Source organism: Oryzias latipes, chromosome 11 (genome assembly GCF_002234675.1).
Source record: "Oryzias latipes chromosome 11, ASM223467v1".
NCBI classification, from domain to species: Eukaryota; Metazoa; Chordata; class Actinopteri; order Beloniformes; family Adrianichthyidae; genus Oryzias; species Oryzias latipes.
Genome location: NC_019869.2, coordinates 15,448,222 through 15,467,250, shown reverse-complemented (window position 1 = coordinate 15,467,250; position 19,029 = coordinate 15,448,222). Strand labels below are relative to the sequence as shown.

The 19,029-nt window shown below is 40.8% G+C and overlaps 1 protein-coding gene across 3 annotated transcripts in view; it reads left to right on the top strand.

Annotated features, from left to right (window-relative positions):
• LOC101164166 (protein FAM131B) overlaps nucleotides 1–19,029 on the top strand; it is a 58,893-nt gene that overhangs the window by 25,721 nt on the left and 14,143 nt on the right. For 2 of the 3 annotated variants that reach the window (XM_011480980.3, XM_011480981.3), the window contains exon 3: nucleotides 18,047–18,082. The exons of the other annotated variant lie outside the window; for it this stretch is intronic. In XM_011480980.3, the coding sequence (XP_011479282.1) occupies nucleotides 18,047–18,082 (36 nt within the window). The remainder of the gene's footprint in view (nucleotides 1–18,046; nucleotides 18,083–19,029) is intronic. 3 annotated transcript variants of the gene reach the window in all.

The window sequence follows — 19,029 nt, the reverse complement described above, 5'->3', positions numbered from 1 at the left end:
CATGATGCACTGAAGCAATGTTCAGTTAACTGGACTGATCTGAGAGCAGGGTCATTCGAAGTGAACGGCGTGATTGAGTGAGATGCATTTAGCTCCTGCAGTGAGCTGGTTTTGCAATCTGTTGTTGCTGAAAAAGGTAATAGCACTCAAACACAAATCTAACTTATTTGCAGAAGAAGCTAGTGAGTTATTTCATTCTGATGCTTGATCTGCAGGATGTCTTTACCAGGCTGAAACTAGTGAACTGACCCCTATTCAAACGATTATTTTTAACTCTGAAGAAAAGCCCTGGAAGCCTGTCTGCTCTGAGGGTCTGGCAGCATCACTGGGGATGTCTGCAGCACACACTCAATATAATATTATTAGTTGAATGTTCCAAGATTAACAGTTAACGCATATGAAGAACTCTTACAGGAGGCCTCCTTCTCTGTTTTGCACAGTTAGCAAGTTATGTGCAGCAGTTTTGTTATGGGGGCCTCTTTTTGGGGTATCTTTGCCTCGTTTGAAATGTGCTTTTTGTAAAATTTTCACACAGATTTTAAAATCCATAAACAAAGCTATCACAGATGAAATTTAAAGCTGCATAGCTCAATGGCTAACTGGTTTTGTGTCTACTCAGAAACTGGTCAAATCACATTTCTCATCATCACACAGTGAAATGAAACACACTGTTTTATGCAGATGCATAAGAGCACTTTTTAAAAGTAGAATTTACATGTTCAAAGTTGTACTTTCCCTTTTTTTTGAGTAGGATTTTTTTTGTTTTAAATGTGAGGCTTTACTCTAACAACATATGACACAAAGTGCCTCACAGTCCTGAAATCAGCTGCTTTAACCCTTGTGCTATCTTAGACACTTTAACATTGGGAGTTGGGTCATCTAGACCCACTAGACAGTGCTGTGAACCTTTTTACTTCAATGATTTGTGATCTTCACTGGTGTCCATGGATTACATGAAATCTTTCCACCTTTATCCACCTTTGTCATGGTAGGGAGAACACGTCAATGTAAGGGTGGGGTCATCTAAGATAGCACAAGGGTTAAGATTATTGACAGACTGCTGCGTCAGTACATCAATAAAAAACACAGAATCTGTCTGAACCCTGAAACTTTAATTCTAACAAAGATTAAAAACTGACTCTGAAACAGTTACAGTGCAGACCAAAAGTTTGGACCTTCCCATTCAGATGAATGGTCTGTTTTTTACGTTTTATCACATTATGGAACAGAACAAACGGAAAAATGTGTCAAATCACATCAGATCTGATATCTTATATCCACATGTGAGGAGGCATTCATTTTAGTTACAGTTGTTTTTTGTTCCAACCTTTTCATTTTGATATCTGTCCTGATGAAGACTTACATCAAAGCCTTAAAACAACTGATTTTCTGCTGTCACACTGGATCTCAGTGTCAGAAATAAATCATTGGTGCAAATATAAAAGGTTGTTAATCCAATGCATTTAGTATACTCTGTAAGGCAGAACATTTTACTGTAGGAAACACAGGGATCTATTTCAAGTTCCACTCTTGTCCTCATAATATTTCTTCAAACTATTAAAATTATTGTAGTTATTTGAAAACGATGTCTAAATCTATCTGCTAGAAGCTTTTTCTTGATAAGTTTTCTATGATGCAAGTTTAATTTTTCTTTTTTCTAGGGTAGGTCAATTTTTAATGATTAGATGAAACTGATGCAAATATACCTTTATTATAACTATAACTATATTTGCATTATTTTTGGAGTCATTCAGTCATTTCAATAAGGAGAGATCTTCGGAATGCAAATAAAGAAATTTTATTTGAGACACCAAAGATTTTGGTAGAAGTAAGTCCATAGTTGTTGGTGCTTGGCCTCTGGGCCGATGGCGTCCCGCATTCATAGATGAATAAACTCTACAGCCGAGACACTGATGGTGGTTGAGGGGTAGTGGATGTCAAAGTTTTCTTCCAGGAGGAGGACGGGGTGGAGGAGCGCCAGCAAAACCGCCTAGAAAAAAGTAATATAAACGTCCGTGAACTTCAAAGCAAAAATATGACTGATTGGCTGAGAAGAAAAGGTGAGGGATTTAGTGATTGGTTTGACCCTTGTGCTATCCTATGACCCCACCCTTACATTGACGTGTTCTCCCTACCATGACAAAGGTGGAGAAAGGTTGAAAGATTTCATGTAATCCATGGACAACAGTGAAGATCACAAATCATTGAAGAAAAAAAGTTCAGCGCTCTTGTGGGGTCTAGATGACCCAACTCCCAATGTTAAAGTGCCTAAGATAGCATAAGGGTTACAGTGATGGCTTAATGGATAAGTGGCGTACAGAGTGAATGACGTAAGAATGCAGTTTACCTGGAGGTGAGGTAGATCTTCCTTATTAAAATTGTGTCAAAGCCTCACTTATTTGCTGTTGACATTTAAATATGGAACTTTATCAATATGTGGCTTAAAAAGTGTGTGATCAAACTTGCTTATAATATTCTTATCTTAACCTAACTTGTTTTAATTTTCCAAAATTAATTATCTGACTTGTGTCTTTTAATTTTTAATTGTGAAAATTGAAATAAAAACATAAAGAAATATACTATTTTGTGCTTCTACCATATCTGATGGTATAGAGCCTCTGGGTGCTTAAACTTTTAAATTACAGCATAGTTAATTTACTTAATCCAAATTTCCATTTGAGAAGCAGCATATTGTTGAATTTTTGGATCATATTTCCTTTTTTTAATTTTATCTTTAACATCTGCAAATAAATTCCTGTGTTTCAGCTTTTTAGTGTCTCAATAGCAACAAAAGAGTTGATTTTTGTGGCATCACAGGTCTTATTAATATATGCTGCATGTTCCCTGCTGCTCTCTGGAGTCTGGTTGTGCTTGACTTAAAGTGAAGGTGGGTCTGTTGATAGCGTCTTACCAGGGCCACAAAGCCGCTCTCTCCTGGGCTTAGACTATTACTGAGCCATGTATCAATTCTCAGTCGCAAACTCTGAAGAGACACAGTTGAGAGGAAGGCTTTGTAAGCCGAGGAAATGACTTACATTCTCTTTTTCACACAAACTTTGTTGCTTTGAGCCTCATCCCTGAAAGGAAAGACAGGCGTTACAAATGATTCCTGTCTTTTGGCCGTCACAAGAAGCCTTGACACATTTGACACGTTTCAATTTCAGCCTCAGTCTGGGCATTTGGTGGTGTCAGAGGCAGTTTTCAGTTTTGATTAAGTGCCGATCCCTCGGCAGCCTTGAAGTTGTTTACCACGCAAACATGCCTCCTTTTTGTAATTTATAGGCCCACAGAGAGAGGGAGGCTAGCAGGTGGGGGGTGGGGTGGGGGTTGGAGGTATTGACAGAATCGAACACAGAAGATGTAATTCCCGCTATGATGCAGAAATTTAACCAGCAGACTGAAATACATCACAGCTCAAAGGCATCACCAGTTTCATCAGGACAATAACTGAACGTCAAAGAGATTATTCAAAATGAATAAACAATCTTCAATGAAGTAGCTCCATTTTAAAGTTATTTCTTCCTCTTTTGGCTTTTTCAATGTGTGATAGCAGTGGCTTAATTTATAGATTTTTGCATGCGTTTCTATCATCAGACAGTTGTTATGAATCTTGTTTAAAAAACAAGATGGTTTTAAGGGAAAATCCGTCCATACCCGAGTTAAACATGTTTCTTTAAGTGTTTAAGTATGATCAAGGTGTCTAATATTTGTGGAAAAAAGTAGTTTCACATGGATCTTCTGCTAGAGGATAGAAATCCTGGATCCATCAGAGATAACAAGTCGCCCATGTCCTCAAGCTAAAAAGCAGCCCCATACCATGAAAGTTCTTTTTTGCAGTGCATGTTAACAGGACACACCTCTTCTAGAAAGTTCCTCTTTTGTAACAGAAGTCCAAAATTTTCTGCAGCAATCCAGATATTGTTTTGTCAGTGGTGTCGTTTTTTACCCAACTTCTCCTTTTTCGGAAGTATTGTTTTCATAACAGCTCTTGGAGTTATGTAATAGCTTGATTTAATCAGAAAGCCTTTGCTCACAGGATTTCTTGATTTAACAAATCTGACAGTTGTCAGGTCTCAGTGTAACAAGAGAAATTTGACTCAATTTTAAAAAAATGGTGGAGTATGATGGATCGTGTAGAAGAGATATAACTTTTTAACACAGGGCGAAGCAAGTTTAAACAACTATATTTCAAAAATTATCTTTTAAAGTTGCATGAGAAATACATGAAGGGTACACATCTGTTTCACGGCACCAAATAACAGACATTCAACTGAAAGTTCTAGCATTTCATTTCATGTCTTTGTGCAGATGAAAATCAAAGGTTTGAACTGTTCGTTTTGTTCCCGTCTCAAAAGAAACTGAAGTGACAAAATTTTCCTCCAGAATCAGAGAAAAATGAAGGAGCTGAAACAAAGACTGTTCCACATCAAACTTTCGATTCATGTCCAATTTCTACAAACAAACAAAAATTAGACTCAAAGGAAGCAGAGATATGACTTATTTCAACTTAAATTAAACTACATTTTATCTTTGTTGGACTTTTCTTCTTTTATAAAAACATTATCATTACAATATTACAATTCAAGACTTACTTTCCTTTCAAATCTCCACATCCTTTGGGATTTGAATAAAACATGAAAGTCCTATTAAACCACACTTTACTCTCAAACAAAGAAGAAAAAACTAAGAATAAAACTATAAATATGACACCACTGCATGGGTTGGTGCCATCCTTCTGGAGTCACTGCAGCACATGTTCAGGGTAGAAACATTCTCCGTCACTTTGCAGTTTTTCCTCTGACATCCTTGAACCCCTTGCTTCTTCAAACAGATTTAACCATCATAAATCACCACATACCTATAATTATTTGTTTGTCTATTTAAAATGACCTTCATCACTGCTGGATTTACCTGATCTGAATTATTTAGAGGGGAGAGCAGCGGCTTTCTGCTCAATGGAACTGAAACTTATCTGCCAGAGTGAACGTAGTGATTGATCAGCATTTCAGCCCCACTGGTTCACAGCAGCACAAATCACAGCCATAAAAAAACAAAAAGTGGTAAGCCATCATAAAATGTAAATAATAATGATAATAATAATAAAAACTGCAGTGATTTGATTAAAAAGGACATCATTTGATAAAAGCCAAGTGAGAAACGTGGGGCATACACGCTCTACCTGGACAAGACAAACCACTTAGAGAATTGTGGCCTCTGACTTGATGTTTCACACTCAACTGCAAAGTCCTTCAGTGCCCAATGGAGGTCCTGGTATGATAAAACCAGTAGTAAAACATAATCTGCAAAAAGGACGGCCCTTTGAAAGCCCCAGACCTTGTATTCCCATAGCACATCCTACAGATAACCTAGGGCAGGGGTCGGCAACCTTTTTTTACTCGAAGAGCCATTTGGGACCGCCCCTAATAAAAAAGAAAGCACCCGGAGCCACGACCCGTTTTGACATCATTATATATATTATTCATGTATATATTATATCAAGGGTGCTCATTACGTCGATCTTCAAGGACATGAGTGTAGATCGCGGGCCAGAAAATATATTTTTTTTAAAAAGTACTTCTTTAAAATCCACCAAAGTCCTCACTGAGAAGTACGGGACTTGATTGACATGTACATTGGCCAATTGGACATCGTCTGAAGCATACGTCGCTGCAAATGCACATTATGTTCTCTAAGGGTTGATACCGCGGCCGCGTGTGGGAGGAGCTACTGGTTCTGGTCTGATCGCTGCATGGAGCGATGTGTTTGTCAATGCATGGTAGACACTGAGAATGTGGAGAGATCAGGTTTATTATTTTGAAGAGTTCTACTTGGTAATCATGTTTCCATGTTTGAGTTCATAAAATCATCCCAGGGAAAGTCTCTGCTTCAACTCCCGCAGTGAAAGCTGCGTCTCAATCTGACGCTGTGTTTCCATCTCTGACAGAGTTTGAAGGTAAAGCCCCTCCTCCGCCTCTCCACCTGCTTTTCCTCTCTACCTGTTCAGCTGTTCACATCCTCTGCAGCTGAGATTTTTTTCCCCCGCGCTCCTCAGTGTGTCCTACACAGAGAGCGCTAAATACGATAGTCGGGTCGCTCCAGCGCCGCACAAGGATGAAAGAGCCGGACGCAGGTTATAGCGGGGGATAGAGCGGGTTAAGCAAATGAATGAAAGAAGGCGCTCCGGTGAAGAAATATTCAATATTGTACACATTTTATTATTAGTCTGAACTATCTTTTATTTAGAAAAATCTTTTATTTTATCAGTCCAGTACGGAAAAAAACATCAACAAAAGCTGTTTTGGGCGGTTTTTGGCTGGGTCTGGCGGTTTTCAGATGACTTTTCGGCTGGAAAACTGTGACTCTATCTGGCAACACTGGCGCGAACTCTCAGTCTGTCATCAGCGAGTTGGTCTCTGCCCCACGGCACGTCAAGTTCCCGGCAGAAGATCGGAGTGTTTATTGAAGCCACCCCGATAAATACGAGCTCATTACGAAGCTGTTTTTTACGTGGCTCGCGCTTCGTGCGGGGCCATCTGCGCCTTTTGAAATGCCATGAAAAATGAAAAAACTAAAATAAAATTTAATTATTATAAAATACTCATTATTTTCCAAAGTCACAGGGAGCCACAACAGATGGATGAAAGAGCCACATGTGGCTCCGGAGCCATGGGTTGCCGACCCCTGACCTAGGAGGATATGATCGAATGTTTTCTCCAAATTCTCAAAGAACTGAATGGGAGAACTCCCTTTAATCCTCAAATGCTTTGTGTAAGGTTTAGGGATGATACTATGTTCTATGATAGGAGCAAAGGCACATTGGTCCTCTTGATTTTGATTTTTGATTACTGGACTCTTTCTCTTCTCCAGCACTCTGAAAAAAACTTTCCTCCGTGTAACCCCCCCTTTTGTCCTCCAGTTCCCTTTCTTGCAAGGAGGGTTCACCACCCTGGTCTGCCAATCCAAAGGAATTGTCCTCCACTGTCTATGTCCATGCAATGGTACATCATCCACAGCCCCACAACATTCAGACCTCATCCACCTCTGGTATCTTCCCCTGAGGAGCTTTTTGAGTACGTATGTGACTTCAGTTAAAGTGATAGAGTGTTCCACTTGGGTTTGAAGACAGTTCACCTCTCACAAAGATCTTCAAGTTGGGTCAATAAAGCACCACCAGCACTGTAGACCGTGTTGGCAGAATTTCTTTAAGGCTGACCAATAGTTCTTCTCTGTGACCACTCCAAACTTCCCTCAGGCAAGAGTTTTTGCCTCTGAATTTTCTGGCACTGCATGCTACCTGGTCTGCCAAGACCTGAAGCATCACTTATTTGCTGCAACCACAGCTGGGTTTGTGTATTGCCCCCCTGACTGGTACCAGAGACCTGACAGCCACAGCTTTGAACAGCACCATTGACAATGGAGGTAGATGAAATAGACTCGGTATCCAGCCTCTCTTGATACCTGTTTAATGTTCTCTCTGATGTGATCAATGAAGCTTGGATGGGTGGTGAAAGGTTTCAAGAAAGAACATTTTAAGTCCAGTTCCTTTGACTCAATTTTAAGACAACTCCACTTAGATGAAAGAGAACCTTCACCGACTCAGATATGAGAGTTCAAGACCCTGTTGACAGTAGCCTTTGCCAAATGTACTCTACAGACTCACAAAATACATTTGGGCCGATTATGTCCACTGTTTTCCTTGATCAGTGAATCATACTCATGACCAGTTGGTGATCAGTAGACAGTTCCGGCCTTTTCTTAAAAGTTAAAGTTATAGTCCCATTATCTGTCACACACCTAGGTGTGCAAAATTTTTTCTCCGCATTTGACCCATCCCCTGGGGGAGCAGTGAGCTGCAGAACAGTCGTGCTAGGGAACCATTTGGTGGCTTAACCCCCAATCCAACCCCTTAATGCTGAGTGTCAAGCAGGGAGGCATTGGGTATGACTCGGCCTGGGTTTGAACTCCCGCTCCTACACCTGGCTGTGGATCCTGCCTTTGGCTCGTCTCTGCTCTGTACCTGACCGAGTACCTCGTCTCTGCTCCTGCTCCTACACCTGGCTGGGGTTCCTGTCTCCGGCTCGACTCGCGCCCTTGACTGTCCCCCCAACCACGGCTGGATGAAGCTCGTCTGCTGGACTTTAAATATGAAGTTGTAGAGTTAGATAAGTTAATTCTTCTCTAAGAGTTCTGGTAAATCGCCTGTCCGTCCTGTGGGAGGATCCCTCCTTCATGTGGGCACCCCTGAGGTTTCTTCGTTTTTTTTCCGGAATCCGTTTTTTTAGGAGTTTTTCCTTACCGCGAAGGGGGGTCTAAGGGCAGGGTTGCCAGTATAGCTTAGTCAGTTTGTTAGTTCATTTTAGTATTTTCCTATTGAACTCTCTGTATTCATGATCCTTTTGAGTTCATGTTTCACTTCGAAACCCATCGAGACGACTGTTGTTGTGATTTTGGGCTATACAAATAAAATTGAATTGAATTGAACAACCTTCCACTCTAACCACAAGGCCACTGTGCTGGCTCGCCTGAATCTCGAAGACACAGCCATAAGTTAAATGACACAACTACAAAGTTGATCATTGACTTCCTGTTTCGGACTTTCTGGTGCCACATGCTCTGTAAGATCCTCCTGCTCATTATTCCTTTACCATGGAAACAAACATCCTCCATGGATTCACACTGATGCTTCAGAGGCAGAGAATGAAGCCAACAGCTGACAGGCAGAATTAAACTTTCAATTTGCCAAATCCTCCAGACTTTGAAACCAGATTAAAAATGTTAAACAGATGAACAAGGCCTAAAACCAAGTCAGATCCAAACCCACAATCACACATGAAGACACTGAGCCTGGAGAGTAACTATGCCCTGATTAAAGCACAAACGAATGCTTATACACAGGCCAAACTCTTCTTTTGTGTTTTTAATCACTGCCACTAGCATTTACTTTGTTTTAATGAAAACTTTAATTGAGGATAAATATGGTCAGTAGACTTTTTGTATTCATTTTATATATCAAAATCTTTTTTCGCTGTCTTCCAGTCAAGTATATTTGAGAATATGAAACGTCTAGCTGTAAAATTTTGATTTCCTTTGTGGGTTAAAAAATGACACTAAGAACATAACAAGGACTTGCTCAAGAAATCCTTAAAGAACCAGAAGAAGATGGAAAGAGCCGCTGGACTCACTTGACTCAGTTAAAGTCAAAGTTTAGGATACAACAAGAAGAAAGAGACTTTTGAACAGAAATGGAACCATGGGAGAAATCGAGGAGAGAAACCTTGTTGATCAAAAAGAACACAAATACTCATCTCACATTTAATAAAAAGGGATAATCTCCAAAGCCTTTGAACAAATATTCTGTCAGCTGAAGAGACAAAGGTGAAACCTTGTTCAGTCCTAAGGGGGAATGTCCTGATCTGCAGCAGAACTGTGACCGAGCACAGTGGCAAGTTCACATCTGAATGGATTAAAAAAATGAAATGGTGGACTGTTTTTTCCCCCAGCTACATTTTACAGGTCTGCACTCAAATTGCACTTTCCTGCCTGTTTGGTACTCAAAGAGCTTATACACTGTTTCTCAATTACCTATTCACACGCAAATTGAATGGTGAACAATCTGGTTAGTGCCTTGCCCAAGGACAATTTGACATATGACTGTGGTAGCCTGGAATTAAACTACTGGCCCTCAGCTAAGAGATCCAGATCCAAGCTATCGCAGGCATCATTGGTCCCAGCACTTCAGAAAAAACACGGTAACATAGACATGTTGATAATACAAAAGATTCTGTAAATGCTTTGATATTTAGATGCTGTTTTGTTTTATAAAAACAATGTTTACCTTAAGGGAAACAAGATTTCTTTTTTATTATTAATCTTTTTTAAACCAGGAAAAGGCCACCAAGATTACCAATCAATTTTTCAAGGGAGTCCTGGCCTTGATGAAGGGACCAATCAATGCAAAGCTTTAAAAGACAACAATACAACTCAAAGATTATTTGTAGTATTTACAAATTAAAGATCTAAATTTCTCAGCCTTTGACCAAAAGTTTGAGCTTATTCCGACCAGATTTTTCAATTTCCAGTCCTTGTGTACATTATTCCAGGGTGTGGGGGCAGAGTACTAAAATGCAACCTTACCAGCTTCTGTGTGAACACTTGGTACAGTCAATAACAGTAGTCTTGAGAACATAAAGAGTACTGTCCAGCTGCTCTTGGTTTGATGTATTCACAAAGGTATTGGGGGAGCAGATTAATAACTTGGTTACATTAAGTCAACACTCAAGCTTGTCTGATGAGGTTGGAATGAAGGTTGTAGGTGTGATGTGTGACAAAAGAATGTGAGATATATAAGAAAGGAGTGAGCAGAAACGTCAGTGGGATTAGGAAGTAGAAGAAGAAGGAGGATAAAGTTTTAGATTTACTCTGATATGATGTAAAGGAAAAAAAATTCTTGCATCTCTCATGCACTCTGATGTGTGCTGTTAAAGGGTGCATATACACTAGCAAGCTTACAATGTGAGGGGAGAAGCTCTGCAGGACACAGTGACAAAGGCCCCGAAGGGAAAAAAGTAAACAAACAAATAAAAAATTACATAAATAAATGAAAACCCTTTGACAGCTGTCTGCTCAGATGACTTAGACTGGAGCATCCACACATGCCGACTGTGCTCCTGTGACTCTGTTCTGGCTTCCAAGTGATGAATATGCATTACTGTGCATGTATGTCATTTGAGGATAGAAAACAAATAGTGTGAAGGTTTGGTTACCCAGTTTTAATGTTGCCCCTAGCAACAGGATCACTTCAGAGTGGTATCCAATGGATACCTAAACAACGCAATGAGTGTGGAGAGACAGAGGAACGATGCAGCATCTGTATCACTGCTACTGTGCTTCATTTAAAATTTGAATGTAGAGCAACTTTCCAGTGGATCAAATTATGGATATGCTGTAAATGTGTGCTTTTTGATAACATCAACGACCTACAGTTTTTATACATACTTTATGAATTAAATTCATTTTAAGAAACTTCCTGGTGGCAGATGTCTATAACTTAATATGAACTTCAGCCAGGCTGTTACCTATGTAATGTTTTTTCATCCTTGTCAGTTTTTCATGACAAGGATGGCAGTGTTCATGACCTTTGCAGGCAGTTTGGTTCATGTGTTTAAAAAAAAAGAAAAGAAAAGATGAGCCAAAATAATAGATGAAGATTTAATAGATGAAGTGTTGGAAAAAAAGATGAAGCCCACTGGTGTTAATGAATGACGATTTATCGTATTTCGGGCAGATACTCGAAGCAGTGTTTTCAGGTAAATACCCCAGGGCGGTTCAGTTAATTAACTCACCTGCTCAGCGTCCTATTTAAGCCAGGTGCGCAGTTGTTCATTCTTTCTTACCTTCAGCGCTCATTCTTCGCCGGTCTCCGAGGCCGCGGGTCTCCGTCTCTTTCGGCGTCTTGCTGTGTTCCCACGTCCTTCGGATGGATGATCCCCATCTTTCTGATGTGGGGGTTTCGTTTCGCCGCGTCTGCTCTCCTTAATTTCTCCTCCGATCCGCGGGCGGCTGACGGCGCACAGCGCGTTCGTTTCGCCGCAGTCGCGTGCATCTGCAAGGGGTGTGCTTTCCGCGATGTTCTGGATGTCCGTGCCCCCCGATCAGGGGTAGTCCGGGTCTTCTCGTCTGCCGTGGTCACCCCAATTATCCACGGTGAGCGTCATGCAATACTTTTCCCGTGTAGTTTTCTATGGCTGCGTCTCACTTCCTGTTTACTTCGGTGACGTCACGCCCCTAAGGACCCTGGGAATTGTGGTTTTGACTCCGGGTCCTTCATGATGCACTTCTGATTCCTTTTCTGCTGCGTAGTTCTGTGTCGTCCGGTTGTTTTTTTCAGGGGTTGTGGGGTCCTTTCTGTGGTTGTGAAGGCTGGCAGTCCTCGTTTGGACAAGTTTCTCATGCTGGCTGAATTTATCGTGGCTTTTAGCATTTGTTTTCTGTTGCTCATTTGTTCTTTGGGAGCTGTGTGTAAATCTTATCTTTAATTTGATGCTGGCTTTATTATTATGGCGTTTCTTCTGTTTGTTTTCTTCGTTGTTGTAGCTGCTGGTTAGTTAGAATGTGAATCAGTGTCTCTTGGACCCGTCTCTGCTCTGTGGACATTTTTCCCTATGATTGGTCTCTCTTATGCAGCGTCTATGGCTCATTTTATTCACTCAGCGATCCTCGTTCATTGCCCCCGCACGTTCTGCATCTGGTTCTGCTTCGCCTGTTTTTTCCCCGCTCTGTGTACCCCAGTGGGTCCTGCCCTGTCCTCAGGGACTTGCGTCGGCCGCATTAGTGAGTGTGTCGGTCTCGTCGCGGCCTTGTTTTCTCGGCTGGACAGTTAATTTGTTATTCTCTCTCTAGTTTGGTTGGAGGTTTGTGGGGCCTATGTGATGGATTCTTCCGGGGCATCGTTTTCAAAGCCGCCACTGAGGGTGGCCCCTAGGAAGTGTTCAGGTTGACGTGACTTGATCTGGACCTGTTAGCGCCTCGCAGTTAATCTTCTGGGCATCAGTGGCCTGGTTCCCCATGCGCCTTCAGGATTAGTATACATTTTCTTCAGCTCCCCATGCTGTCTCCACGATTTTCCTCCGAACGCGATATAAGGCTGAGGATTACTGTCACTGATGGTCTCACTGTTCTGCCTCTATGCCTCTCAGTTGCGTCTCTTGGCCTTCAGTTGGCGCTCGAGGTGTTTGCCGGTTTTACCTTTCCGTTGTCGTGGCAGTCCTCATAAAATCGACTTTATCGCCCTGTACTGGATATTTGTAGGCGATGGGTGCCCTTCATTTTGCATGTTATCGATGATTTCTTGGTGGCCAACTTTCCTCTGTATCCCTGGTCTTTTGAATCTCTGTGAAAAAAAAAAAAAAAAAAAAAAAAAAATTATTTTCAAAAATTGGGTTTCCACGTTATCTATAATGTACGGTCCTCCACCCGTCCGGATTTCTTTTTCTTCTATAGATTTGGGTGGTTCATTGATGCTTGTCTCTCCCCATTATGTCATCTCTAGCTTTTGTGCAGCATGTCGTTTATTCAAATTTTGGTTGGATATGATTCGTCAATGATTGGGCCACCTGACATTTGCTGTAGCTTTGGTCCTATGGTCATCCGTTCATCTTGTGTTCTTGTTCTGGGTTGTTCGATCCTGGGCCACGTGTTCCTGTTCTGGATTTTCGTGTTTTGTTTGAGCTTTCCCTCTCTATGCCTGGAGTGGTTTTGTGATACCTGTTGTGTCTTCAGGCTCCCTCCACTTGTTCTCCTGAGTCTGCGCCTTCTGGTTTGGGGGAAAAGGATTTAAGAAGAGTGGTTTGTGTTTGTCCGGCCGCCAGAACCTACGGCTCTGATGGTTCTTAAGGGGTCGTCTGGTTATTTCATCCTTGGAGATTATATTAAGGCTGTTTCAATATTAAATGATAGTATTGTGTCATCGGTTGACTTGGTTAATGTTTAAATAACACCTTGAGCAACTTCTACCCTGACCGTAGGAAATATATATCACTTGCGCTCTCAAGCTTAGTTCAAGAGTTAAATCTTGTGTCCGCAAGTCAGTCTTCTATCTGCTTTTTTTTTTTAAGCAGATGGCACTCTGCTAGATGCATCCCCATTTAGAGGCTTGTTATACTCCGCCTCTAAATGCTTAAGGTTCAGTCTAGCAAAAAAAAAAAAAAAAAAAAAAAAAAAATACTATCAAAACCTATGATCCCTCATGGCTCTCAAGTTCTCTTTTGCAGTATCCAGTCACCCTTGGCTAATTAAAAAAATTTGAGAACCACTTATATCAATTACAAGGCATCAAATCCAGCCGAGCTGTAATCCTTTGCCACGTGGGATGTTGACCTTCCTCATCTACAAATCTCCTTGGCTACTCTTCCCATCTACTACTCCTCGATGGCCTCCTGAAGGTGCGTCCCTCTGAAACTGTCAAAGGTTACTTTTCTCATCATTGGAATATATAAAAAATTGGTGTTAAGATTTCGTGCAGGTTATATATTTCACTATCATTTCACTGTTGGAATTTGTAATTATGGTGGTTTCTAGGGTGCGATAAATCCACAATGGGTCTTTACCTTTACTATCTACTAAATTTCACTTTCTCAGATTTGTTTTTTAAAAGCACTGTTATTTAATTTATCTCAATCATTTTGAAACTGATCAGTTTCTGGGTTATTTATATATTCTTGTCAAGACTAATACTGCTTTGTTTTTATCTATGCATCGCATCCTGAGCCTGCGAACACCTACGCCCCGATCAGCTTCTCCGTTTCCAGGAAATGATGTCACCCATGCATTCCCTTGATCTGGTGCTGCAACGATGACTGCTCGACGTACCTATTGCTGCACTGAAAGTGACGGGGCGTTGGACCTCCTCTGCATTCCAATGACCCTTCTGACTGAATTAATGAATCAATGTCAACCGCAGAATGAATGTAAATTCTTCGATTATAGATGTTAAAAGAAAATTATAGCCAGGTGGAAGCCTCAAAATTTAGGTTGCTCTAAGTTGTATCATAGTCTGCGAGGAGCTCGAATCTGGTTCTTAAGCTCATTTGTTTGTAGTATGCCAAAGAAGCATAGTAATTATGGGCGTTGAACTCGTTCTTAATATTGGGATGGAACCTCATTATATGGATGTTCCTTGAGCGCTTATAATTGGTATGCCAAATGGAGAAAATTATGGCTATTAAGCTCGTTCGTGGTACTGTCGTTGGGAGCTTCGAAATAATGGATGTTACTTAAGCGCGTGTATATATAGTTGCCAAAAATGGAAGAGTTTATGGCCATCAAACTTGTTCTTGGTTTAATAGAAGTTCCAATAATGGCTGTTAAGCATGTCATACGCCATCGGAAGCTTTGGATTGGATGTTAAGTTAGTGTATCATACGGGTTGTTTGGCGGTTTAAATTATAGTTCTGCACAGCGTTTTGCGGAAGTGAGCTTACGTTCTAAGATCACGTATAAGTAATTTTATGTTGGCTCCCCTTTTATTTCTTTCCCTCTCTCTTTCAGATAGTATGTTCCTCTAGTGGTTTCCACGAACGGGAGCGACCCTACGGTCAATGGTGCCGGGTCACACATAGCAGATCCACTAGATAGCATGTCCCCTTCGTGGCGCTGTACTCGAACGGGGCGGCCCAACGGTCAATGGTGCCGGGTCACACATAGCAGATCCACTAGATAGCATGTCCCCTTCGTGGCGCTGTACTCGAACGGGGGCGGCCCAACGGTCAATGGTGCCGGGTCACACATAGCAAATCCACTAGATAGCATGTTCCCTTCGTGGCGCTGTACTCGAACGGGGGCGGCCCAACGGTCAATGGTGCCGGGTCACACATAGTAGATCCACTAGTTAGCATGTTCCCTTCGTGGCGCTGTACTCGAACGGGGGCGGCCCAAACGGTCAATGGTGCCGGGTCACACATAGCAGATCCACTAGATAGCATGTTCCCTTTGTGGCGCTGTACTCGAACGGGGGCGGCCCAAACGGTCAATGGTGCCGGGTCACACATAGCAGATCCACTAGATAGCATGTTCCCTTCGTGGCGCTGTACTCGAACGGGGGCGGCCCAAACGGTCAATGGTGCCGGGTCACACTTAGCAGTCATACTGGGAAATGAAATGAAAATGGAATGCTGCCGAAAACACACCCCATTTTATTACACACTGATTATACATTCACATTTTCTCTTCTTCTGGATGATTTTAGTGTTGGGGGTTTTGTTACCCGAAAGTTTTATGGAAATTTTATGGAATTTTATGGAAGTTTTATGGAATTGAACGGAGCCTTATGCCAAACGAAAATATGTGAATGCCAACTTAAAGAATGTGGAAAAATGTCAAATAAATATTTCTTACTGCAAGAGTTGTCTGACTGAAATGACGATTTATCGTATTTCGGGCAGATACTCGAAGCAGTGTTTTCAGGTAAATACCCCAGGGCGGTTCAGTTAATTAACTCACCTGCTCAGCGTCCTATTTAAGCCAGGTGCGCAGTTGTTCATTCTTTCTTACCTTCAGCGCTCATTCTTCGCCCCACCCTCCTCCCCGGCTTCCACCTGTGGGCTCCGTAAAGGGGGGTTTTGTTACCCGAAAGTTTTATGGAAATTTTATGGAATTTTATGGAAGTTTTATGGAATTGAACGGAGCCTTATGCCAAACGAAAATATGTGAATGCCAACTTAAAGAATGTGGAAAAATGTCAAATAAATATTTCTTACTGCAAGAGTTGTCTGACTGAAAGTTATTTATGCAAATGGCACCAATGGATTATGCCCCTTGTTTTTATTACTGTAAATAATTTCCCTCTGGTATTAGGTAGCAGAATACCCAAATAACATATTTTGTTTTATGAAAATCAACCAAAAGCTACAGTGGTATTGCTGCTGTTACCATCTGCAAATCCAAAGGGACTTTTTATATTTAGTTCTCATGTTTTTTTTTTTTAGATAGGATGCTATACACCAACCCAAGTGCTAGTTTGACTCAGTTAAAGTTGGAGTGAATTACTAAATAACCCAAAAGGAAAAAAAATGAAACCATTGAAAGTTTAACAACATTTCTGAGGAAAATGAACATCTCACAATTTTTTTTTTCACAAACCAATCTAGAATCTCTTCAAGAAGTCTGGACTAATATTCTGTGGACTGATGAGACAGAAGTAGAACTTATTTCTGTTGTAAAACTAAAAGCATTTTACAGAGCAACATTAAAACACAGTGGTGGTAGTATGATGATGTGGGGCTGAAGGAACTGCAAGTTCTGTTCACTAAAAATATATCCTGAATGAGAATGTCCTCCATTAGTTCATGAACTCAAGAGCTCCTAAATTCTGCTGTGGAATTATAAACCAAACACAGCAGAGCGTCCACCTCTGTTCAACATCTACACTTAAATTAGATTTAAACTCTGTTTTTTGTCACAAAATATTTTTGTCACATTTAAAGGCAATCAATGATCTAAATTAGTTAGGTACAGTCATTGGTCCATAACCTCCAGTCTGCAGACAGGTACCAGTCTGTGAGGAAAAAAAGAAAAAAAAAACATTTTTTCAGTTTTATTTTTAATTTGATTCTGAAGGAAGTTTCATTTCAGAAAACTACTGGATTCTCCCAACCACATTCTACTGACTATCGACCCTATGTCAAGTTGCCTGATCACGTGTCAAAAATCCCCCCACTACTTTCCAAAAGCAGCTGCGCCAACCGCTAAATTGAAACCCCCAAGGTAGCAAAGTTAACAAAAGACAACTATTTTTGGAAAGTTTCTTCTTTGAGAAAAGAATTGGTGAGTAAACAAAAGAGGTGACTTCCACTACAAAAAACAAAGAAATCTGCATTTAACAGACAAAAACCAGGAGCTTCTACTCCAGTTAAAGATTTATTACGACAGTTGTTCCTGCACACCCCAATAATAATGCATAATATTCAGTGACCGGCTGTCTATGTTATGAGGATGCTGCTAATAAAGTTGCTCAAACTGTGTTTTCAAGTTTATGATTACATTTAGAAAATCGTTTCGTTTCTGTTTTTTTATCTGTCACACCTCTAAAGTTGGACATGTCTGAACTCTTTGTCCGATGTTTTAGCTTCCACTTAGATAGTTATGGGTTAAGGGAAAATCTATATCACATCTTAAGGTTCCATCACAAGATAGTTGGACCGTGAGGGAGCTGCAGATACTCTACAGAGGACAGAGATCAACTTTCCCCTTAAAAGTCAAGGGAAACGGAGGCTTAAAAAAAAATGGACGCCCTCTTCAGCCTCATACTGGTCTGTGAAAATATTGTCTGACATTAAACCTGTCCGTGGCCAGAAGTAAAAGTTAGGAACCACTGAGTTAGTTGACAAATATATTAAAAAAAGAAGAGGTAGAATGATTTTCCAGCACTTAGCAAAATCTTCAGTTCTATAAGCTCATTATTCCTCAGCTACTGAAGTGTCCCATTTTTAAATCTCCTTGTTCTCTTTCCTCCTTCGTTTTACCTCTTCGCCCTTCCTTTCATCTCCCCCAGCATGGTCGTACCGAGTTTTCCTGGGAGGGAATCAATGTAAGTCTCCTCACTTAACTCTCCTCACACCCATTTCCCCTTCCATCACTCACCGGCTACCTGAGTGTGAGCTTTGAGTGCAGACTGGTGAGTTGACATCCTTCCAGTATCTCCATCCGCCTCTTCGAGCCGCTCATTTGCTCTTGTTTATCTTTCTCTGCCACTGCCTCCCTCTAAACCCAATTTTTTCTTCCTTTTCTGTATCCCTAAACCCTTTTCCACCCATTCTCTCTTTCAGCCCTCTGCTAATCTACTCTACTGCTAGCTCCACATACACAGACCCACAGATAACAGGCTGTAATAAGCTTATCTTTCCCGAAAACAGGGAACAAAAAACAAGCTCTGCAGCCCAACTATATGTGTACCGTCAGCAGCGTTATTTGTGCTTGGAAAGCTTGTTTGTCTCCAAACCCCCTTGAAGCACAAAGCCTCACAAAGCTGCACGTTACTGTTGCAACACAGATTTGAACCCAAAAGGTTTGAAATGCAACAAAGAAAATAAATGTTTTGGAAAGGAAAAACTTGTCATTGTGTGTAAGAATCACTCTTAGGCTACAATTGTCATCATCAGATTTGAAAGTTTTTGAAAAACAGTTTTTAGAAAGTGCCTTTTCTCTTTTCCCAATTTAATGCTGTGTATTCAAAATGTACGGTATTTGGCAGCTACAAGGTTTACATGGTAAACAAAAACATTCATGTCTTCACTTTTAAACCAGGGTTTTTGAATGTTTAATAATGAATACAATTTCAAAATAAGTCAGAAAAAGCATAGCAGAAATCACAATGACATATTTTTAAAAGACTTTGCTAGTGGTGGTTGTACTGGAACTTTTGTCACATTCATTTTTGGAATATTACATGAGGTTTTTGGGAGATGAAGTCCATCTAAAGCTTTTCAGCTCCAACAACTCCGGACTTTGAAAAGATTTAACAGTTTCAAACTGGGT